The sequence below is a fragment of the Scatophagus argus genome, chromosome 15 (assembly GCF_020382885.2).
Source record: "Scatophagus argus isolate fScaArg1 chromosome 15, fScaArg1.pri, whole genome shotgun sequence".
Classification (NCBI taxonomy): Eukaryota; Metazoa; Chordata; class Actinopteri; family Scatophagidae; genus Scatophagus; species Scatophagus argus.
In genome coordinates this window covers 13,353,589-13,377,968 of record NC_058507.1, presented here as the reverse complement: position 1 = coordinate 13,377,968, position 24,380 = coordinate 13,353,589, and the positions used below count along the sequence as shown (strand labels likewise).

General features: G+C 41.4%; 2 protein-coding genes across 2 annotated transcripts; one reads left to right on the top strand and one right to left on the bottom strand.

Annotated features, from left to right (window-relative positions):
* Positions 1-977: 977 nt before the first annotated feature.
* LOC124072501 (synapse differentiation-inducing gene protein 1-like) lies at positions 978-8,428 on the top strand. The gene is made up of 4 exons (XM_046413973.1): positions 978-1,549; positions 3,225-3,711; positions 6,595-6,732; positions 7,409-8,428. The coding sequence occupies exons 2-4, from the start codon at positions 3,280-3,282 to the stop codon at positions 7,565-7,567; spliced, it is 729 nt and encodes a 242-aa protein (XP_046269929.1). The 5' UTR covers positions 978-1,549; positions 3,225-3,279; the 3' UTR covers positions 7,568-8,428.
* A 9,605-nt stretch (positions 8,429-18,033) lies between these two features.
* On the bottom strand, positions 18,034-23,642 carry vsx2 (visual system homeobox 2). The gene is made up of 5 exons (XM_046413124.1): positions 23,110-23,642; positions 22,714-22,798; positions 22,082-22,205; positions 19,417-19,597; positions 18,034-19,019 (listed from the first exon to the last, which is right to left on the bottom strand). Exons 1-5 carry the CDS (start codon positions 23,531-23,533, stop codon positions 18,703-18,705), a joined length of 1,131 nt encoding a protein of 376 aa, XP_046269080.1. The 5' UTR covers positions 23,534-23,642; the 3' UTR covers positions 18,034-18,702.
* Between the last annotated feature and the right edge of the window lie 738 nt (positions 23,643-24,380).

Here is a 24,380-nt window from a genome sequence, read left to right as displayed (position 1 = left end):
CCTTATCCCCTCTTCTAATATACTTGCCTCCTGAGGGAGTGGTATCCATCATGGAGGCGGCGGGGCTGTTATGCCACGTCGCCTCGTGCATGTGAACACAAGGTGACTCTGGGAGGGATGAAGCTCATATGTGCCCAGTCTTATAAATGCAGCCCCATGTTTCCCTCATAAAGTGTCCATCAGCACCTTAATGCATCTCCCAGTGAAAGTGACAGAGCCTGGGCTTGCACATTATTAACTTCAGACATTTTTATGAGCGTGTGGAACAGAGTGCTCCTTCTGAATAAGATATGTGTCCAGGGTTCAGTGGCTGTATATCGGTCTTTTAGTTCTTGGCATAACATTACTGCCTCTGATAGGCACAGATTTTAGTGTGTTTTCACATGTGTCCAAAACACTGAAGGTGTCCCTGCAGTTATGTCATTATTATTCTCTAGTGGGATGAAAATAAATTAGGCTTAGTTGTGCTGTGTGCAATCTATTATGTCAGTCATTGGCTTGCATGGGAAAAACATCTATATTAATGTTATGTAAACAGCGTTTACAGTGATAAATTGTGGCGTGGAATCATAAGCAGCTTAGCAGTGTGAGGTTAAAGGCACAACCAAATTGGCAGGCTCATGATAAATGCATGGGATTTGTCTGAAATATTAATCAAATATAAATGCGCAATGAATTTAATAGTGGCTCATTCCTGAGCTATATTTGGAACCAATTCGGAGCCATGCGTATTGCAGAGATAAGAGATGAGGAAATTAAGGTATACTGTCATATTTTCTGAACCAAAATAAAAGTTGAAATTATGTGAAGGAAGGGAATCCTAAAACTCGTGCAGCAGGAGAACTTCATATATTTATAAAAAATTAAGGTTTTGATTTGTGTGTTTTCTACATCTAGTGGGCGTTCTCAGCGGGGAGGGAAAACTCTTCAACAGCACAAAATTCAGCTGTGCAAGCAATACAAGCAATACAATTATTTCAAGACACAAACGAGTCTGCAAAGTGGGAGTACATGCTCATGTGATCTAAAACTTCTGACTTTCTGAGGAGGAACTCAAACTGTTTCCGAAGGACTCTCTGCAAAAAAGCACCTCTGGGTGGGCGTACTGTACAAGCCTAAGCCAGCACATGAGACACGGGGACGGAGGAAGACACGCAGGCAAGGCAGTAAGAGTTTGGAAATGTCAAATCCGTGGTCGGTGTTGGAGTTTACAGCGCGCTCCACATAGCCAATCATTTGGCTGCAGTCAGCTCAGCCTCTGCCGGAGTTGTTTTGGAGCCTGAGCCCAGTGTGATACTGTGCGTAAAATCTACCTGTCAGACGCAACAGCGGTGCCATGGCGGGCAGAGCTCAGCGAGCAAAGTCCGTTCGCTCACAGGCGGAATAACTTCCTTTTTAACGGATGCCATATGTTGTGCTGCGAAGACAGTTTACCCAGAAATAATCGAATGATAATGTGATGTATAAAGGTGGCTGCGTCCGTCTCCATCGACTCAGTTGCGCCGAGGAATGATGCTGAACCAAGCTGCCGGAGGATTTTCCACTACAGGTAAGATGATTTTCGGAGATGTTTAGCTAGTAATATGCATTCCAGGGTGGATATGAGATATTTTTTTATACATATATCAAAAACCGATCCATAAAATGTATAAATGAAGCACTTGTAATTGTATCTGAGGTTTAAAAAAGGGTTCGGATAATCAAAATAATGACAATTGTGTTTTTGTGTGTGTAGGACTTGGAAGTTAGAAATTGACATAATGTCTGAATAAATTGCAGATAGAAGACTAAAACAGAAAGAGTATGCAGAGAAAGAATGTGCCCATGATCATTAATAATTGTGGAACCTATAAGCACACTCACATGTGCTAAGTGCACATCTTCTCGTGTCAGATGAATTATTTGTGGACGTGGGATGTGGTCTTTGTTGTCTAATGTAGTGTGTAATGGAATTCCCTGTTATCTGGAGAGTGGCTCAGCCTCGGGAGCATGTGAGAATGGAAACCGAGGGACACGGTGATGGAGATACTGAGTCTTGGGTGTGTGGGCTCATATTCAGTCACTGGCCCACATAATTCATGTTTCTGCACGTCAAACACCTCTGAAACCTACTGCAATGCATGAGCTATTGTTCTTGAGGGGTCACAGAGGCCAAGGCTCTGTTGTAGATCTACATGTCCTCTCTTTGGGTCTGGAACTCTTTGTGTAGGTGATATAATGCAAACAAACACGACACTGCAAAAACATCAGCTTTGTGAGGATTTCTGTTTTGCAGTTTGTGTTGAGGCATTGACCCAAGCTGTAATTTGCAATGCTGTGGCACAAGGAAGCATGATATATATATATAATTTTTTCCCCATTTTTGTGCATCTCAGAGCATCATAAATCAAACTCTGACATACCTCTTTTTTCTAATGTGAGGAAAATCTTTAATTCTTCCTGTGTATTTCCACCCCGTGGCTCATTTCTCACACAAGCACTTTCAACAAAAAGCATGAAATTTTTTGTTACTTTCTACTAATATCAAAATATGATGATACAGCTGAAGCTCACTGACTATGATTTTATTTGCCCGAGGTCTTTGTTGGCCTGAAGGAACTAAGCACTGGTGATGGATTTACAAAACATAACTGTGTATTTGCTAACTGGCATCCTCAGATCACACAGTTTGTCATTGGCAGACTTATTGCAGACTTTCCTGATATTGTATCTTGTGTTTTTATCACTTTTTTTATTATCTTCAACTTATTTGTCCCACTCTTCAGTTGCATTCGAAAACACAGAGGAGGTGTCAGGGAGGACAGACAGTTAAAGTAATCAATATGCAGTGCAAAGTACAGCACCTCCTGCCACACTTTTCCTGGTTTTTAATATAGGCAGCCGTGATATGTGGAATATACTTTTTCCCTACATGTTTATATGAATCTGGAGGTGTAAGATGCAACAGTTGAACATGCAGCAGATGGTGATTTTATGGCTCAGACTGGTGAGGGCTTGCGAGAGGAATGCTGATTGCCAAACAAGATGAATTATTTCCTGCACTAATTTAACATCCCACATTATGCCATTGCTAAATGTTGGGTCTGACTGGATAGCTGTTTGCTGTGCTGCTCCTGGATCAACTGTATTTTCCCCAGAATGTGCCATGATTTAACTGAAATGCTTAACTGCTCTTTTAAAGTTTTGTTTTGTATTTCAAATTAATAATTAACATGTATTTCCAGCTACCAGACTGCCAAAGCTTTTGGACTGATCCACCAGACATTTGACGCAGCCATCATGGAGAGCCTGAGTGAGCTTCAGAACCCCCTGCTAGACAAAACGAGCAGACACGTGGTGCACAACGATTACCAGGGTTACCAGTGTGACTACCCAAGCCAGCCTTACCAAGACAGCCTCATTGGCTACTACTACACTGACACTAATGGGAAGCATAAGGCTCAACAGTTCCTGGATGCCACATCCCTGCATCTAGCTGTAGAGGCCTTCTACAGGCCTAACTTTATCCTGTACAAGGATGACGTGAGTCTTCACAGCAAGGACTCCAAGAGCGAGAGCTTTGAGACTACTTTCACAGAGAGTAAGGACACCATGTTGGATGGAGTTTCCACAGACAACCCTCAGGACAACTCAGAGAGGGAAGGAGAGAAGGATGAGAAGATCCAGACGGTGTCGTACGAAGTGGAGGAGGAGCAGGGCCCTGAGTATGAGGTCAGAGGACACACCGATGAAAAATATGGATATGTTTTTTAGTGCTTTAGTATTATTTTATTTGGAAGAGATGTAGGTGTCTAATATATTGGCTCTCTACAAGCAGTACACATATCAGTTGCAGAATGAGACATGGTTATACTCTGTGTGCACATGCAGAAACAAGTATACTTCAGGGTCCTCACTCGTGCTACAACCTATATGGGGATAATTACTGTAACTACACACGTTAAAAAGCAAATTGATGCAAGTAAGAGACATTTGGCAGTGTTTGACAAAGTAATTAGAATACTGAGTTGCTATATGCAATTAAAGGCATTGCAACACTTACTCTTAGCTGTCAGGGCCATCTCTCAGCAGAAAGTGAGTCATGGCATTTATAGTGATGCTTATTATTTCATTATATCATTTTAACAGACTGCCAATGTGATTCACACTCATTTCTCACTCTGTTCTCTAAATGGTCAATTTAATGGAGTCTTTCAAATCCAATGCAGGGTAATTGTACGCTTTTGTTTTATAATTACATTCTAAGAAAACGACACATCTGAGTTCATCTATCCAGGCCATCGTTCTTTTAGGAATATAACTTCACTCTCCAAAGAAAACCGTGACAGAAAAAGAACAAAAGTCCTTTCAGAACTGGTAAAAATCTAATTTCATCCAGGGATGTTTGTGAAATACCCAGGGCTCTGAGCTGGCAGAGGAAGACATATTGCAACCTAACTGGGCTGATGATGGCGCCAGCGCTTGTCACTCGAAGGCCTGGCAGATAGATAGAGACGTGGAAGCGACTGGCATTAATGCCATAAGTAATACTGTGCTCTGAGGGTATTAAGCAGGACTCTGCTGATGCATGGCTGTCGGAGCAGGTGAGCCTGAAGCTAAAGCTATTCCATGTCAATTGAAAAGAGCAAATGAATCAGATGAACAGTGCTCATATGAAAGTTGCTTTTCCAGCTGGAATGTGAGTCTTCACTCAGCACATCTTGAATTTTCCTATCCTGCGTGTCTGTGTGTGTGTGTCAGTGCTAAGAATCATGTGTTCAGAAGATCACACTAACAGTGTCAGATTTGTGTTAATGCATAGATGTTTAGAGGACTTTGACAGCAATGAAGATTAAATATAAGAAGGAGAAAGTAGAGCTGTGAAGGCTGTATTCATATCTTAAATTTCCAGGCTGTAGTCTGATGCAGTTTCTACCATAATACAGAAGATTTTTTGTCAGTAGATGTGTTTGTACACTTCTTACTACAACCCATATCTTCACGCTACACTTCTATGGTGGCCCATTCATTGTCCACAGCCTGTTTATGTCAGCAGATGTTTGGCATCAGCGTGACAGGGAAAAAATAAATTGCAGGTAACAAAGCAACAATAGCATGTGGACTATGCCACTGTGTCTTCTGTGAGTAGGAGGTGAAGGGGTCTGTGTGACTTGCTGTTCAGTTGTCTGTCCAATACAGACTCTAACGAGGCCTCAGAGAGAGCTGTGACAGTGTTGTTAAAGGCACTGTGGCTCAGTAGAAGTCCACCAGGTATAGTGGCATACAGTGGCAGACTGGGAGTCTGTGTCATTCAGACTGTCGGCAGGACTGAATGCACCAGTCACTCAGAACTGCTATCAGGTCTTGCTAAAAAGATAAAGGAGATTACTGCTGTTTGTTCCCAGCGGTTTATTCATGTGATGTCAGATTATGCGGTGATGACCAGCTGCTGTTTTGATGGATCACACCCGGCTGTCCAGGTGGACCGTGTTCATAAAGCAGATAAGAGAGCTTTATAATCTTTCTTGGCCATGGTGGTGATTGGAAACTGGATACTATAGTGCTGCAGTCCTCCATTACCCCCTACACATAAATAGGGTTTCTACACTGAAAGACCCCCAAAATAGCACAAGACAATTACATTAGTTCCTGTGGTTTGGTAAATAAAGATCAGATTCTAAGCTAAAAGAGAAAAAGGTACACAACATGCTTAAAAATCTGGACATCTGGTCCAAGTATGGTTCCCCTTTTTCTTTTGCCCGCCTCCCAGAGCATTCTTTAATTACCTCGAAAATGGTTGGTTCACTTCCTGCCTTACATATCGATTTCTATTTTGCTCCTTCCTTTTCCACCCCTTTGATTGATCCCTGAAGGCAGCAAGACTAACAAATGAAACCTGCTCTTCATGGAGGCTATTTATTTAGACAAATATCCACTCCATCTCTGGGACAGCTCAGAGAAGTATAAGGCAACATCCTCTTAAAGGTCAACCATGCAGTCACATTGCCATCCTTGCTGCAGGCACGATGTACCAATGTAGTCTGAGTGGCATTCAAATATATCACTCATTAGCCCACTCAGCCCTTGTGGCCCTGAGTTTGAGTATTAAGGCACAGTTTTGAGAGCTCGTTGAACACTTACTGCCCCGTAGGATGCCTGGTGTATTGAGGAGAGATGGTGGAGGTCTCTCTTGCTGTAGAAGCAATTTAGTACATAAATGATGATGTCTTCTTGCTGTTTCCCCTGTCGTTGGGCAATGATGGAACAATCCATTAATCCTGTGTTATCTGTCAGGCCGCTCACGGGTGTTGACAGAAGCACCAAATCCTTTCTGGTCGGATGAGCACATCCTGTCCTGGGTAGTGGTGGCACAAGGGCAGATACACTGGCCTGAAGCTACACCCATTGAGAAGATGTCCAAAGCACACCTGACCATCTGACAATAATAGAGCAAGTCTGGCAGACTTACTCTATTATTATTTGGCTGATAAGCTGTTGTTGCGACTGTAGTCTCACAAGTTGCGTGCAGTTGTAAAGTTGTCATGTAAAAAGTCTATTATCCTTTCCTTTTTTGACAGTTAGCTAATTATTCTTTATGAACGTGCTGTCTTCCAGAGTGACAGCTCCAGTGACAGCGAGAGTGAGGACAACTTCATCGTGCTGCCCCCTCGGGACTACCTGGGCCTAGCCATCTTCTCCATGCTCTGCTGCTTCTGGCCCTTGGGCATCGTTGCCTTTTACTACTCTCACAAGGTAAATGCCCAGAGACCTCAAGCCTGTCATTAACTCTGATTACACTGCATTCTATTTAAGGTCAGCGAGCACAAGCACTCAGACTCAGTGCTACCACAGCCTATTTTCCACCGTGTGACCCTCCTTGCAGTTGTTTCAGATGACTGACTACGTAAATTCAGCAGGTTCAGCCCACTTGTTAGTCCTTCGTATCCACTTTCGGAAACCATTAACATTGAGTTTTTGCTCCACAGTATGTTCTGTGTGAGCAGTGTTGCATCCATAGCTGACACCACATTCGTAATTATAGCAACACCGTGTGTTCATCTAATGTCAGCATCTCTCTGGTCTGAAAAGATTAGGCTCACGCCCTGCAACCTCAAAGAAAGCACAGCACATCTTAGTGGTTTTGCAACATCTTCCCCAGTAATTGCAGAGGCTATTATACCAGAGCGGAAAATAGTGTGTCAGAAGAATAAATAAAGGCCAACCTAATTTTTTTGATAGGAAACCAAAACACCCAAACAACACATTTGTCACTGTCAGAGGGATAATGACCTAATTGCCATGGTAACTAATGGCTCCCTGAGAGCATTTCTTGTTTTCTCTCTTTTAACTATGGCTTAACACCTACTCATACACTCGGTGCTGATGAGTAACACACCGGTTCATTTCACTCTCTGCTTTGTTTTGTCAGACTGGCAAGGCCATCGCTAAGGGAGACTTCTCCAGAGCAGGAATGAGCTCCAGAAGAGCTCTATTCCTGGCTGCCCTTTCCATCACCATTGGAACAGGGATGTATGTGGGGGTGGTTGTGGCCCTCATAGCCTACCTGTCCAAACCTGGACACGTATAGCACTGGGACCTGTTTGCTTGGGGGGAGTAAATAGAAAGAAGAGGCAAGACGTGATGAAGGGAAAAGACTAGGTTGTACAGATCTCTTCACCTCTCCTGAAGGCGCGTGCCTGTGCTGCTACTTGGTTGCCGGTGAAAAGAAGAAGCTGTATGACAAGAAAAGACTCAACTGGAAAGAGAGAGAAAACAAGACACAACAAGATGTGTGGATGGAGGTTTTCTTGGACTGCATATTGATCCAGAGTGAATCTTTACTTCTGGGATGCAACACTCCCAAGGTATTCCACCACGCAATGAAGAGAAACAGAGCTGAGAAACTACTTTTCCATTAAGGCTGTGATGTACTTGTATGTTAGATTATAAACTGAGCTCATATTAAAGAACTACCTAACTTTTACTGCATTAGTCATTTACAGCAATTTTGTTTAACCTTTATAGTAGATGCATATCCTCTGTCAGCACTATCGCAGATCGTGTATTGCCCACCTTCTGATTTCTTGGAAAAACAGTCAGCCAGTGGGTTTTTGTGTGATTGTTTATTCAAGAAATATACAAGAAATTGATTCAGTCAGTAAACAGAGAGATGAAAATAAACAACAGTGATTGTCACAGTGTACACAAAGTTGCTGAACAGCAGTCAAAAAAGTTATTTGTGTTTATTGTGTACTGTAACATTAGTCAATAAATAACTACATTTGGCATGAATAATGAAACGTCCTCTGCCATGTCTTTCATTCTCTTATTCATCATCTCTTTGAGAGCAATGTCTGCATCCTACTTTTAGCCCAACTGCTACTTCTGCAGTTGCCATGAGGTAAGTGGAAATATCAATGAATCAACTCAACTCAATCAGCTAAACATGCACATAGTGACTTGAGGAGGAAAATAAATATTGATTTGGTGCTGATTTTCCAGTGCCCACCAGCTTGAGTCAAGTGTAACAAACAAAACGCCATGTGTTGCAGCTACGTGTCCGTAATCACTCGTCAGTAAGCGATCACAGAAACAAAGTTAAAGGTTAGATTAAAAAGAGCTGGAAGAACCTAAACAGGTGAAGTTAAAACTAGGCATAATGGATAAATGGTTAAAATGGTTAGCTAAAGATAATGGGAAAGGGTTGTTAATTAGCTAAAAGTAAGGAATAAACAGTTGAAACAGTTACTGCTAGTGTTTTCGATAAATGGATAAAACTTCTCTAATTAGCACAAACTGCAGCAGCCCGAGTTTGATTCAAGCCCGTGTCATCTCTCTCTCTCGCCCCACCTTTCCTGTCTCTCTTCAGCTCTGTCCAATAAAACAGGCAAAAAGTCCACACCCCGCAAGGCAAAAAAAGTAAGAATATTGTTAGACAGCATCCAGTTGATGATCCATACAGTAGCCCAGAAATATCTGGAACTTATGACGGCTGGGTCGATGAAGGGATAATTGAGCTCAACTGATGGGGCTGTCGGAGTACATCAGGAAACAAAGGTTGGCAAACAGCTGAACAAGACATGGATTGTGTGGTTAGAGAAACCTGTCAGAGCCTATTGTCGATCACAGCTCCTTATATTGACTACAGCCTCTGCTGTAACTGGCGTGACTCTTCTCCGTCTTTTGGCATCACTCACTGTCTAGTCTCGAGGTGACTTTAGCTGCCAGAGTGCCACGCAGCGTCAGAAACAATGGCTGTTTTCTAAAGTCAGGATGTCAGAACCAAATGAAAGCAACACTTTATTCCCCTCCAGGACTTGGAAAGGCCATCATGCACATCCCATTCTCTTGCCCCACCTGCCATCCAATCAAAACATTGGCCTCCAGAGCCGTGGTGTCCTAAAACCACTCAGTGCCCTGCAGGGTCAACTTGCAAACAGCACTGATCACATACTGAGCTCAAGAAGTGGAGGAGAAAAGATTCACTACGCCTATACACTATCACTCACTTAGCCTGGATAAACAGAGCAGATAGCAATACTTAAAGGAAACCTTGCACGGTCTGACCTCTCCCAAATTTGTCAGTTTTCGTTTTTGCGGCTTCTCTTCAAGCAAGTCTCTAATGCATGTGGCTCGATGGGGGAGAGGGAGGCGAAAAGTGCTGCTCTCATCAATGGGAGCTTTATGGGGCGCTGAAGTGGACTCATTCTGCAGGCGAGTGCAGCGCTGCATGTGTTTTCTCTCTCAATAGGAAGGTTCACCCACGCCTGCTCGCTAGCTCACTCACAGCATCCATATCTGGCTCAGACCACCAGACGCAAACTGATTTTATTAGTCATCCACCCCCACGTGAATAAAAACTTTCCAAGAGGAAGCAGCACGTTGAATCTAAACTTCTGTAGATATTTCATCACATATGTTAGTACAGTAGGTTATTTTTGGTCTCTGTTTTAAAAGGCTTATTAGTTAGTGCAGTGTTTCTAAATGTAATCATTCTATCTTAAAATTAACCAAAAGTTAAAAAAAAAAAAAAAAAACAGTTTAAAAAACTCATACTCCTGTCATGTCTTGGAAATGGCAAGAAAAGAAAATGTATGAGTCTTTGCACAAAAAACTACAGTGAGAAACATGTTTGGAGAGGAAAACAATGATGAATGGGACAAAACAAAATGAAGAAGAAGCTGAAGGGGAATGGAAAGACAAAAAGACATTAGAGTTGAGTGCTGCATTAATAAGGACCAAGATGCTCTTGACTGTTCATGCAACCGAAAGGGATTCTTAGATTCTTGTCGTTGCTTTGATGAAATACCTGTCACCACTGTCTGCTCATGGACAACAGATGCATCAATGATATCTTCAGTTTGTGCCGTGCCTCTGCAAAAAAAAAAAAGCTTATTTGAAGAAGCTGCAAGTGTTACACTTACAAAAAATGCTGTGAATGTAGGCATTGTAGAATACATTCTTTCAATTTACTGATATTCTGTAATATCCTGGAAAACTATCAAGAAATTTCTCTGGCAAAAAGGATAAAACAAATCAAGTGTAAAGCTCTACAACAGCATTAAGCTGACACATTTTCAACTCAAAACCACTATGAGAGGATGTGATGGAGGAGTGTGGAAACTATGTCCTGAAATTTGAAGCTATTGGGGAAATAGTGGTTGTCTTCTAAAAGTGGAAAACCTCTTGGCTCCATGTTGTTTGACATATCTTAAATCAGAACCACATAGTTCATTTGGTAGATTACAGAAACTTGCATGCTGTTTGAAGTTTACCCAGAGATCATTTCCCATGCAGGCAGATATATTTAATGTATATTTGATTATTCCTGGGACACTTTCTAGGTCAACAGCAGCCCCACTGATATCTCAATGGATCGAACTGGAATCATGTCTGACACCTTCTGAGATTTCAGTAGTTTACACTGAATAGTAATGAGCACAATCATACTAACTGGGCGTTTCAACACACCAGGAGTTTCACACATTATTTTTTTTAGATTTCCATCACACTACTGTCAGGGTCTCTTTATATTTGAGGTACACCTTGCTAACTCTTTCTAAATGTTAACAAGGGGATGAATGGTCAAATGCAGATCTAATAAGGAGCACAAGTCTCACTAGGAATCCCATAATGATCCTGCTCATCTCATATACTAATGAAAGTATACTTTACATCCCTCTGACTGTAACCTCGAGTTCAGTCTAATAACTTATTTAACTACTTGTAATTTATCTGGAGTACTTTCATTTCATGCTACTTTATTCTTCACTTAATTTCGGTGGTATATAAAGTACTTTTTACTCCACTCCAATTTTGACATTTACCAACCTTTTAAGCACTTGACCCCTTACACCTTATGTCTGTGAGTTAGTAGTTTGCAATGTCACTAATACCTGATTTCCCTCTTTGCAGGTGGTTACATTTAAATATCTGTTTGAGGTCATATTTAACAAAAAATATTAAAATATAAAACATGAAGAGAAGCAGAACATTATCTGATGATCCCTCAGACTTCAATCTATAATACGAAACTAATAACGTAATTTCCAACAATCTGCAAGTCACAGGGGAGGCTTTTAATGCAGAATGAGTACTTTTTGTTCATATAGTTTCAGTGCATTTAGTTCACAATACTACTTGCAGGACAAATCTGTATTCTCTGCATGATTTTCCAGAGCACTTTTCAGCGTGCGTGAGGAAATGAAGATATCCCTACAGCACGGCAGATGTCAGCATCCATTTCTGTGAAGCCGTCTCTGTCCCTCTCTTTCTCTCCCTTCCTTTCAAACCCCACTTTAATATCAGAGTTAAGCTCATCTTTGAAGCATTTCTCACACACATGCTTATCTGCCCTCACACCTTTGTCGCACAGCAACATGCCTCTTGCTGTGCCAGGACACACTCTGGACCGATAAGGGCCTGGGAGCCTCATCTTCTGGCTTCACTTATCACCCTTAAACAACAAGGCAGTGCTGTGTTTATCTGTTCATGTTTCTCTTCTCTTGATAAGTATAGACTGGGCAATTTTTTCCTCTTTTTTTTTTTTTTTGCTCTAAGCTCAAAATGCTGTCTTGTGCCAGCAGAGGCATCAAACAAAGATGTGATGGTTTTTAATTTCAGCCTGAGTACCTGACAAGGAGAGATGACGTCAACATGAAATATGTAGCAGGAAGAAATAAAGGCTGGTAAGATAATATTGAAGTAAAGGCAGATTGACACAGTTTATGTGTGCCCATATGACGCGTGCTGGCATGTGAAACTGCCCACAGATGGCCTGCTGAAAATATCGAGCAGTGAGGGCTGGAGGGTGGCTGCAGTGGATGGCTGCTGGTGTTGTGCCACACATCATAAATCTTTCTGGGACAAGCAGTTCAAGTCCAACTTCCAGAAAACAGCGATGTCTGTTACTAGACAAGGCAGCGAGTGACAGAGAGGAGTCTTTGTGTATAAAGCTGAGCCGAGACAGTAAAAGGTTATGCAGGGACACAAAACTCCCATCGTCCTACTGTAATCGGTCTAACCCCATAATCCTGGTGCATAATATTTAAAGAGCTTTCAGATTCAATGCCTGTTTTATTTTATTTATTTTTTTTAAAGAAAATGTGCATATGTTTTTTCAGGGACTGAACATTTCAGGCATCCATTATAAAGACAAATGCATGACTTTCACTGTTTGATTTTACAGCTGTATTGCTAAAGGGGATGCCAACAGGTCAGCCTATGAAATGCTGTTTTCTTTCCATTTTCTGACTCCCTTGTCTCTTCTCCTGCTGTAGTCAGACTTTAATCTATCATAATGAAAGCAAGCACTGAGTAGTATTCAATAGGCCACAGACATCAGCAGCAGACTTCAATCAGCTGCTTAATCAAAAGGCTTGTGGGGCCAAATTAGCATTATTATTTCACAAATAAAGCACTAATTTTCTGCACAAACTCAGAATACTGATTATTTCAGTGAGTTTGAAGTACTGAGATGGCAATCCCTATCCAGTGAAGGTCGAAAGAGAGCTGGTTAGCTCTGTGTGATCAACCAAGGACAGAGTAGGAATAAAAAAAATGAACCTTGGAGATGAAATCAGCCCCCAGGCAGGACACATCATTTAGCCACAGTATCAATCCAGTCTCCATTAACCCACAGCAGACAGCCTCATCTGTGAGAGAACCAGAGGGGTGACAAAATGACAAATATTGATCAAGGTATCAGATCAAGTCTGCTCAAAAGCTTGTAATAACCCCTTTTCCCCCTGCCTGACAGATATAAATCAATATGAAGATGTGCATGATGTTTCAGCACCAGGATTTTCATATATTGACTGTGTCATAGAAAAGATGTGACTGTGAACATGTAATGAAATTCTCAGGAACATCAATTTACAAAGTGTTCTGATTTTGAAGGAAGCTCAAGACCGCCACCATGTGGATAAAATCCCACACTACACTCAATTTTGCTCTTATTTTTGGTAACTTCATTTCTGCATCGAGATGATGTAAGCATACATGTATATTATATGTGTGTGAGTGTGTATTATTTTGTCTGAGTGTATAAACATGCTTTATTTTAAAGAATGAACTATTTGGATGTGTCAGTCAAATGTATATACATAGTCACACTCATACAGTGCATCACACCGCTTCTTTTTGCACATTTTATTTTGTTACAGTCTCAATCCAAAATGGATTAAATTTATTTTTCCCTCAATTCAATACCCCATAATGACAAAGTGAAACAAATTTGATCCAAAAAATGATCCTATAAGCTTGGCACACTTATTTTTGGGTAGTTTCTCCCACTCTTCAATGCAGAACCTCTCAAGCTCCATCTGATTGGCTGAGGAGCATCAGTGCAAAGCCATTTTCAATCTTTGTTTCATCAGACCAGAGAATTTTGTTTCTCGTGGTCTGAGAGGCCTTCAGGTGCCTTTTGGCAAACTCCAGACAGGCTTTCATATGCCACTCTACCATACAGGCCTGACTGGTTGAGTGCTGCAGAAATTATTGTCCTTTTTGAAGGTTCTCCCCCCCATCCACAGAGCAATGTTGGAGCTCTGTCAGAGTGACCATTGGGTTCTTGGTCACCTCCCTGACTAAGACCCTTCTACGAAAGCTCTAGGAAGAGTCCTGGTGGTTCCAAACTTCTTCCACTTATGGATTATGGAGGCCACTGTGCTCTTTGGGACCTTTAATGCAGTATAAATCTTTATGAACCCTTCCCCAGATCTATGTCTCAACACAATCCTGTCTCTGAGGTCTACAAACAATTCCTTTAATTTCATGGCTTGGTTTGTGCTCTGACATGCGCTGTCAACTGTGAGGGCTTATATAAACTAGTGTGTGCCTTTCCAACTCATGCCCAATCAACTGAATTTACCACAGGTGGACTCAGCTCAAGCTGTAGAAACCTCTGAAGGATGATCAGTGGAAACAGGATGCACCTGAGTTCAATTCAATGGCAAAGGTTGTGAATACTTATGTACAAGTTATATTTTTTGTTTTTCATTTTTAATACATTTGCAAAAAATTCAAGCAAACTTATTTCACTTTGTCATTATGAGATATTTTGTGTAGAATTTTGAGGGAGAAATTTAATTGAATCCATTTTAGAATGAGACTGTAACATAACAAAATGTGGAAAAAACAAAGCGGCGCGAATATTTTCCGGATGTAATGTACATAAATACTGTGAGAGAAAAAAGAACCCACATACAGTTTTTTTATGCATACACGTATATATATAATGCATGTGGATATTTTGTATGCACTGTGCTATTTATGCATTTATATGCATTCATGTGCAAATGTTTAATTCCCATGTATGCTCAAGAAAAGTTTATTGTTAAAGACAAATTTTAAGTGGGAGAAAAAACTTAGACCCAACATGTTAAAGCAACTTGAATTGAAAAGTTTAGTAAACAAAATAGTGAGAGTTTTATTTATTAACTTTGTGACAGTGAGATTTCAGCCACATCACAATTCTTCTTCTGCTGTGTTCAATATTATATATGTATGTATATTTATTAAATGTAAAATACTTGAAATTTGATATTAATAATTGGCTTTTTAAGAGTAAAGAGCATTTGATTTACCACTACTAGAGAGCTCAGGTGTATGATTTGATATGGTGCTCCATATGGTTGATGAGAAGTGGATCGGTCTGCAACTGCATGACAACTGGGCAAAACTCCATCTGGAAACTCATGTGACGCCATGACAAGCACCACAGCGACTATTAGCAGACATTTCTGTGAGACTCTTTGATGAACTAGCTCAGTTATCTCCCTGAACGCATCCACGCGGCCATAATCCCTATGAGTAAAAGAGAGAAACTGATCACAAAAGAATTGTCACAGAAACACATGGCAAGGAAAAAATGATGCCTGAACTGATGAACGTTGAGAAATGCCAAGTGAATTCAGGAGATTGAGTAATCCAGTATCATCAGTTCTATCTTGTGGTGTTCTATTTATTTATTTATTTAAGTACTGTCAGATTTAAAGCATTTATGCATTGATGTTCAGTTCATCCACTCCTGGGTTTACTTTATGTATATTATTATATTTTGCAGCAGTTTCTAAAAATCATTACCACTAGGTTCTTTTCATTTCTCTTTCTTTTTTAAAAATATTTTTTACTGAGCATGTAATATTCACTGTACTAACAGCCAAGACCGGAGTGCACTGAGAAATGCCAAGGCTTTAACTGTACTGATAAATCAATGCAGCAGAGGGCAGAACAACACCACATTTCAATTCTCTTCAGTCCCGCTACATCTTATCTTTCATCCCGACTTAGCATGCCACCAGGATCCACGCCAAAATGATGCGCATGGGCTTAATCTCACCAATGAAATCACACCGCTCTTACCTCAATCAAAAAGAAATTGAATGTTAATATTGCATTAGTCAAAATGTTTCCATAAACCCCCCTCTGATCTCACTTTGCACGGATTGAGATGATCTTCTGATGGTCTTCAACAAGCAGATTGTCCATCATAAGGGATACTGTGAATTACTTCTTCATATCCAATGTAAACAGCTTGATCTTCAGCAAATCTGATCTATCATATCCATCTTTTCCACTCTCAGAGGATTAAATAGCTTTGCACTTTAGAGGAATAATCCTCACTCTGTAAATGTCTTGGCCTCAATAACTGAATTGGGTTGAGGGTCTGTGGAGGTGAAGGTTCTGTCTGTTGCACATCATTTCAGTGATGTGCAACGGAGCCTCAAATGTTTATTGGACTGCATGAGAATGAGCAAAATCATGTTTCCTCATGTGTTAGTAGCTTAATGTGATTCTAGGTCTCTAGAAATTAAAGAGGAACCCAAAATGTTCTTCAACCTGTGTGACTTGAAAAACCCCTTTGGAAATACTGCTGCCAGAAAATCCTGAATATATTTTCAGTTTGTTTCCATAAGGTTTTGGTGCAGTTGAGGGCGTCACGCTAGTCTGACACAATAAACAACAACAACAACAACAAAAAAAAAAACGCTACACAACGCAAGAATCCGCAGTCATAGTAGCTGCTCTCTGAGGCTGTTCTTTGGGCTTAATGCTAGCGTGCCTACAGTGACAACGCTGCCACGTTCACCATTTTAGTTTAGTGAGATAGCACACTGCTAATCAGCACTGAACACAACAGAGGATAATGGGAATGTGATTAGTTTTGCAGGTGGTCATAAGCCAAAGTATTAGACACACTGAAGTTTTGACCAGTTGATGCTGTTAGATGAAATCACCAAAATTATAATGTATTCTGAATGGACCATGGACGTCTGTACTAAATTTCATGGCAATCCATTCAGTAATTGTTGAGATATTTCAGTGCTTGACCCAACTGAGAGACTGACCAACAGACAGACTGTGCCACCCCTAAAGCCACAGCACTAGCGTGGCTCAAAACAGGACAGCAGTGAGATTAGCCTTTGACCAGTGGTTCAACTTCGCACAAACGCTTTCTCTGCTGAAGTGTTGCTCAACAAGATGCTGAATCTTTGTCAGCCCAGGGAGACTGTTTCGCAACTGTTTCTTGTGCTCTAATCTGAAAATAAAACAACAAAAGTTTATTGTTTTAAAGAATGCTGCTCCAGTCTTCTCAGGTTCAAACCTCAGGTATACCACTTACTCCTCCTAACACTATTTACATGATCTCTTAGAAGCACACCAATCAGTGTCATTCCCAGGATCATCATTTCTTATTACTCTGACACACTCCAGTCCATTTCACAGCCAGCATTAATTATTGTGTGTATACTTATCTCTGTCAACAATGTAATTAGCAACCTTTTCCCCATCTGGTGACATTATGGTTCCAATCTGAGAGCCATTCAGTGCGGAGACATGCAGTAACATACTGATAATAGTCGTCCCTTGCCCTTTGAAATTGCTCTCTGTTTAATTGGACCACAATTCAATTGTTCAACTCATTAGGAAGCCCCATTCGCTAACTGAGGATGAAGTGTAAAATGTGATATGGATTACGTCTAATGCAGACACATAGATGTGTTGGAAAGCTGAGTTCAAGTGGTCTGATGCAACAGTTTACGTGAAGTCAGTGGAAAATGAAAACTGCAGACAAATAAAGCTGTTACACTTAAGTATTTAGATAAGAGGATGAAACAGCTTGAGAGTTGGCTAGTAATAGCATCTATTAAAGTGATTTGAAATCAAGCTGAGGTCACCCTACTTGGGGAGTGCTTTCACTCTTTCTTCTATCCCCAAAGCAGTGGCCCCCCTAGTTTAATCTGAAATTGAAGGCTCTCAGCTGCGACGGATTAGAGGGACTAACCCAAGCATGTAGCTGTGGACTCTGTCCTAATGAGCCCAGCCAGCAGAGCATCAAGTGACAACAAGTACAGCGCCTCCAACAACCAGGGCAACTTCATGCCATTTAAGAGTTACAGTAATGCCTTGACAATGAAATCTTTTCTTCTTTTTTTTTTTTTTTTTTTTTACAGATTTAGCCAGCTTTTTTTTTTTTTTTGAAAGGAAAGCAGAATAAATAGACACCAAAAATGCACATTTAATAAAAGGTGATTTCTATTTTATGGTTTGTATTTTGAGTTATACATATTTCCAAATGAAATCACAAACATTTTTTTTTAAGACTACAAGAAAACATGTTTCAAATTGTGCCGCAGTGAGAGAGGTTAATATATCAGTTATGTACAGCGGGGTATAGGACAACAATTACTTTCTTTCTCTCAAAACAGTAGTGTCAGTGGGATGGTTCTTCTTTCAGATGTCACCATTTAGTACAATAAACACTGAAATGAATGCCAACAATGAAATGTAGACCTTCAGACACTGACTGCTCATCGGTCAATGGTTGTCCTAATTAATGCGTTATAACTGTTACACTGAATGGAAAACAAAATTGTACTCATCTGGCTCTGTCTATAGTTGTGGGATCTATATACAGCAATATTAACATGTTTTCTCCCACTGAGTGGAATCTCATCTACTGTGCATGAGCAACAACAGCTGTACATTTGGAAGTAAATCAGAAAAAGTGCATTGGCATCTTCTGTGCAGAGCCAGTGACGGCCAGATGAGTTTCTTCTCAAAGAAGTCCAGAAGCAGGCCAGTTTATACAAGTCAATGTAGGGGGATGAAGACCTGCCGGACAGTGAGTTATGTTGGGTAAGTCCCTACACATGCTGAAAGCAGCCAGGCCACTGCATTTACTCACACGAGCAACAGTCCTCAGGTATGGGACGGTCTCTACGGACTTTTCTCCTCCTCTGCCGGGCTCAGGGGATCGCTGGTTTTCTCCTCGGCTGCCTGTCTCTCCTGTTTGGCCTCCAGCGGTCTGTCGTGAGAAACCGTCCCCAGCACTTTGGCACTGTGCTCCTGTGCTTTGGCCCTGAGTGCAGCAATGCTGTTCTCCCTCAGTTCCTCTTTAGAAATGGTGGACTTGCCTTCAGACCTCTTCTCCTCCGCTTCAGCCTCTTCTGCCCTCTGAGAGCCTGGCTGCCGGGATGTATCACACTTTCCTGTTGACGGTGGGGCTGCTGCCTCCGTGGACTTTTTGTGCATCCCTGCAAAGAGTTGCGGGTATTCAGATTTAGAATAGCGTCTGTTGATTGGTAAGCCATCTTGGACTGAAAACAGCAAGCAAAAATAGTTCCGGTTTAGAATTTAATGTTTGAATGGAACAATGTTAATGCATGACCAGCGTAGAGGATGGAAATACAAAATGTTTTTTATTCAGTATGTTTCTTGCTTTAACGGATCATGCTTAGCAAATCAGCATCTACCAGTTGTGCAAATAAACACACTGGCACCTGCACTCAGTCCATTACCACTATAGTGAAGCACTGATTATGCATAAAAAAAACCTTGAAGAATGGTCACATAGAAAATATGGCACAGCTACAACTGAATCATGTGATGATATGAGACAATGTCCTGACACAGATGGACACCAATCCTCACCAAGCAGCCAGGGGGCACAGGACTCCATGATGCCATCCTTGGCAGACTTGAGGATGGACTCTGGCAGGGGTATTGAATGCCTCACCATGGCTCCATAAAGCCCATATTCAGCCATCACAGTGCTACGACCCCAGCATTTCTCCCTCTTCCTCCACTTGGCTCTGCGGTTCTGAAACCACACCTAAGACAGGAGGACAAAATGCACAGATGTTAGTTGCCTTCGCCCTCACCTCCAAATAACACAAATAAGTCAGTATCTCCTCTGCCCGTATTGTAGTTTTTGCAACTAAGGAAACTGTTTGGCTATAAAACATTATGCCATTAAAAATTACATTTTGATGAACGTTTTTTTTTTTTGCTTTTTGGGTCTGTAGAGATTACAATAAATAGTTTGGAAAATGGCAGATATACAGCTACATGAGCTTAAAGGTCCTTTTGGCTTTGTCTTGGAGTAGTGTAGATAATGAGAAAAATGCAGCTGCTGGTGTCACTCTCTAACACAGAAGCCTAAAGGGGGTTAGTCTACATTTATTATTAATAAACCATTTGCTAATGATATATACATCGACTAAAAGCTGTCAATGAGACTTAAGTCTTGGATTTTGGTCTTCATGAGGTCCAATCAGTTCGAGATTATAGTGAAAACTCTTTATGGATGGATGACTGCATTGTCAAAACAGACACCATTAACACCATTAAAACCTGGCAACCCAAAAGCTGCTATGAAAACTCAGTTTCAGCATTTCAGGAGTTATTTTAAAGATGACCTCTTTGGGAATCTCTGGTGTGATTCAAAGTAACTTAAGATAACAAGTGCCCCGTTTGGATTCAGCCCATTGATTTCCCATAACCTGCTGGCTACAGGTGTGAAGGATCTCTGCCTCCTGTCAGAGCTGATCTCCTGCAACCTGCTGTGACATTATAGATGGTCTGACACATCAAGACACTTCACTCGACCACAGCCAACAACAGCTTAAAGCTCTGCAGGCTATCTGTCAGTTCGGACAGAGAGAAGCCAAATTGATTGTATAGCACAACACAAGATTGTTAAACACTCTACTTAGGGCTCTGATGGCTGTGTGTGTGTGTGTGTGTGTGTGTGTGTGTGTGTGTGTGTGTGTGTGTGTGTGTGTGTGTGTGTGGGTGGGTGGGTGGGTGGGGGGCTGGAGAGAGGATTCAAGTGAGGGGACAGATATTAAATTGAAAACGATCAAACCGTTTTCAGGCTTTTTTTTTCCTCCCCTACTGGTAATTCCGATGATAACCCTTATTTCATACAAGATATTCTTTTTTTTTTATGAGAAATTGCTTCTCTGTCCCTCAAAAGAAGCCAGTGTGGAAGCTGCGAGGAGGAGTGACCCTGGGGCACGCCGAGGCTGATTGAAAAATAAGTTAATTTCAGGCCCAATCGATGGCGGGCAGGCGGGCAAATATCACGGGAAATTAAACTACCGGGACTCGGGGGAGCAGCGCTATTGACCCGTGCTAATAAATTCAATGTAGTTATTTCATTTGAACTCCCTGCGCCTCTCCAGCAGCCAGCCTCCCGAGCTCGTCTGATTTAACTAATTACACTCAATGAGAAAATTGGGTGTTAATTTTATTTAGGATAGGCACAGAGCCGAGCTTATTTATTTATTTCCTTTTTATTATTTATTCGCGGCTGTACTGTTGCGCTCCCTTAATGAGAATGAGATTAAAAGGCACCCCGGCAGATGGATGGTCCAGGTCACACCGCAATCTTCTTCCGCCTTGATAGCTTGATTAGGTCGTTAGCGGCTCCTTCTCAGCGAGAACAAATTGTTTCACATCCAACTGCAGCCTGATGAGAGATTATCTATCCTGGCGAGGATGCTGGAGCAGAGCGGGCTTTGTTCAGACAGGAGGGGAGCAACACTGATCGATTTACAGGAGCTCACATGTCCAGCGTCAAAACGTGCAGAGCAGCGTGAGAGGCGCTCAGGTGTGCACATCCGCAAAGCAAATGATCGTATTTACCTTTTCATTTTCACGCGGATCAATTAGGCATATGATTTCAGAAATATACGATTTATGGGTTTGATTACAGGAAAAGTCAGAGAGGCTGCTTTTATGATGCAGATTTGCAAAGAGTTTTGGTGTAACGAAATGCAGCCCAGTAACATGGAATCTTTTGCATTTCATGAAATTATATATACATCTTATATAGATATATATGCAGAGAGAGATAGAGATACCTTATTTTTATTTTTTAATTTTGATTTAATTTTGCTGTGTAAGTGCGGTTATTTGGCTTGAAATTCAAGGATTCTTGGATTTATAATTTTGTTTTTTTAAATACAGAATTACGCGTTTTATTATTTTTTATTATTCGCACATATATAGCCAAAAAATAAAATCACAACAGCCAGTTTATCTTAAGTATTTTTGCAGCCACAAAGTACCTTAAAATAGTATGTTACAACGCACACACATAAATACAACTTCAATCTTAAATTAAAACGCACCATAAAGGATTGCATTCATGTGACTCGATATAATTAAAAAAACAAATGAAACACCAATAAAAAATAAAATCCTCCAGTGAGCAGGATGGTGAAAAGTAAAAACTTTGGATTGAAGAGGCTCATGATAAATCGGTATGAACCTCATAAAAAAGCCACAGGGTGTTGGCACAGAGTACTACCTGTATCCTGTCCTCAGGCAGCTCTGTTTTCATGGCCAGCATCTCTCGGGCGTAAACATCCGGGTAGTGCGCTTCATTAAAGGCCTTTTCCAGCTCCTCCAACTGGTACGAAGTGAAAATGGTCCTGTGGAAAGCCGTTATCATGTCACATGTTTGGGCATATTGAACAGAATATATTGTGTCCTGCAGAAACGATTTCTTCGTGGTTAAAACTAAAGGGTTACACCAATCTGATTTTAATAAAAATTAAATAACAAAACGAAAAGGCAAAAGATGAAACAACGATGAATGCGTGTAAATAAATACTAACACGTTTCGATAAACTGTTCGTGTGTATGGGCGTAAAAATGCAGCAAATCAGGACAAGCTTAACATGTCATGTCAGTAAAAATACACGCAATCTGTGGCCAACTGTAGTAAATTTCTGTCAGTAACTGGACTGGTTCATTATGTGTACCACTAAACTGCAATGGAAACACAAAGAGCATTTACTATGGCACGTTGATTGAAGAAATAATTAACGCAAAATCTTGCTCATTAGGTTATTTCACGGGGGGGAGAGGCAGTGAATTCCTCTGAATTTAGCATTTCTTTAAAAAGTGGACATTTTATCAACAGAAATCAGGACTGACCGGTGGCGTCTTTTCTTCCGTTTCTTGCTCTGACTTACTGATGACTTTGAGAGTCTTCGTTCATTTGAAGATAAATCCTCTGAGTCTGAATTACGACAAAAAGAAAGCGTTAACAAAGTTAAAAACATCTGTGGTTTTGTAACTGTCAGAATAAATGCCGCTGACACTGACACAATCCGGGTTTAATTCCATTTGAATTGGCTGTTTCATTCAAAGTCACACACACACCGCATAACAATAATAATAATAATACTAATAATAATAATAATAACGATAATAATAACAGCAATAAATAAATAAATAACCATACAGTGTAATAACTGGCAGTAGATGCAGTGCAGTGAGCTCAGCAGGCCTATTTACTTTCACTGTTTCTATAAAGAGGGAACAGATCACCTGAGCTGGCAGACTGGCTGGTGTCCAGCGGCCCCACGGACCTGCTGTTTGGCTGCAGTTGAACATCTTGTGCGTCCGACAGCACCGTCTCCAAAAACGCTGGCTGGCTGTAAAACGACGGAATTCCACCAGGGCCGATTAATCCCATCCCGACCCCAACACTCACACCGGCGGGGCCCAGCAAGGACCTGGCGGCGATCAGATGCGCCCCGGCCGGCAGCGAATCCAGATGGCTCCTGGGGGCCGCGGACGTCTCCTTATTCAGCCCCAGTATCTCCTGGATGCCAAAGCCGGTGCACCTGGACGGCGGGTTGGTCGCGGTGCTCTTCGGCTGGTGGATGTTACTCCCTCCATTCGCGCCCAGAGAGGTTTTCTCCGATAAATTTAAACTTTCCGACAGCACGGCGCCCTGCTTCCCCGTCATGATATGTTCGATTAAAGGCCCTTTTCTTCCTACACAGTCTTACAGGATGGTCCCCAGTGCATGATCCTCTGTATAACACACAAGAGTCCTTTAGAAAATGGTCCTTTTATCCAACAGGTCCATCCCAACAAGAGGAAGGACCCAGCAACCAATCAGCTGCCAGGATTCAGGATTCCTGTGGATCATGGATGCATTAGACGCCCTCTCGGATACATTTCTGCATTTGCCTCAGGACTATGAGTAAACGCGGAAGGGATTTAGGCTACAGAAAGAAAGGGAGGAACGAAATGACTTTCTTCAAGGCTACGAGCTGCAGAACGACAGGCGAAACGCTGAGGATGAAAATTAAATTGCTGAACCCAAAATAACCGGAAATCCCACAGACGTTAAATCTGACAAAGAAGCATTAAAGCCACCATATTAAATTAAATTTATAATAACAAGCCTCGTTTTAGACACCGGCAACTCACCTCGATGCATCATCGTTTCTTTATTTTTCCTTTAGGAAGACAGGCCTAATTAAATCGTCTATTTCACACATCTTGCTTACCTTTGAAATGCTGCAGGTTTAGAAAATTACCCCAATCTCCGAGAATAAATCAGTATGCATCGCCTTTCGCTGAATGCTTTGCACACACACACAAACGCATAGACGCACAGCCAGCTATGATCTCCCAACCACTGGCTCACACGAATGGATAATTGATCTCCAGATGCTATGGGGAAACTCATCACACGCAAATCAAAGGGCCTCCCAAAAACGACAGCTGGACGACATGGAGCCAGCGCGCGCTGCACGGCCCTGCAGCGCTAATCCCACAGTAAGAGCACAGGGCAGATTAACACA

What these genes read in the sequence shown, in the direction of transcription:
- LOC124072501 (XM_046413973.1), top strand. Translation starts at nt 3,280, where the DNA reads ATGGAGAGCCTGAGTGAGCTTCAGAACCCCCTGCTAGACAAAACGAGC. An exon ending in AGCAGGGCCCTGAGTATGAG is followed by an intron (nt 3,712 to 6,594) that starts GTCAGAGGACAC and finishes GCTGTCTTCCAG; the next exon opens with AGTGACAGCTCCAGTGACAG. An exon ending in CCTTTTACTACTCTCACAAG is followed by an intron (nt 6,733 to 7,408) that starts GTAAATGCCCAG and finishes TTGTTTTGTCAG; the next exon opens with ACTGGCAAGGCCATCGCTAA.
- vsx2 (XM_046413124.1), bottom strand. Translation starts at nt 23,533, where the DNA reads ATGACGGGGAAGCAGGGCGCCGTGCTGTCGGAAAGTTTAAATTTATCG. An exon ending in CAGCCAGTCTGCCAGCTCAG is followed by an intron (nt 22,799 to 23,109) that starts GTGATCTGTTCC and finishes GTCGTAATTCAG; the next exon opens with ACTCAGAGGATTTATCTTCA. An exon ending in CTGTGCCCCCTGGCTGCTTG is followed by an intron (nt 19,020 to 19,416) that starts GTGAGGATTGGT and finishes AACTCTTTGCAG; the next exon opens with GGATGCACAAAAAGTCCACG.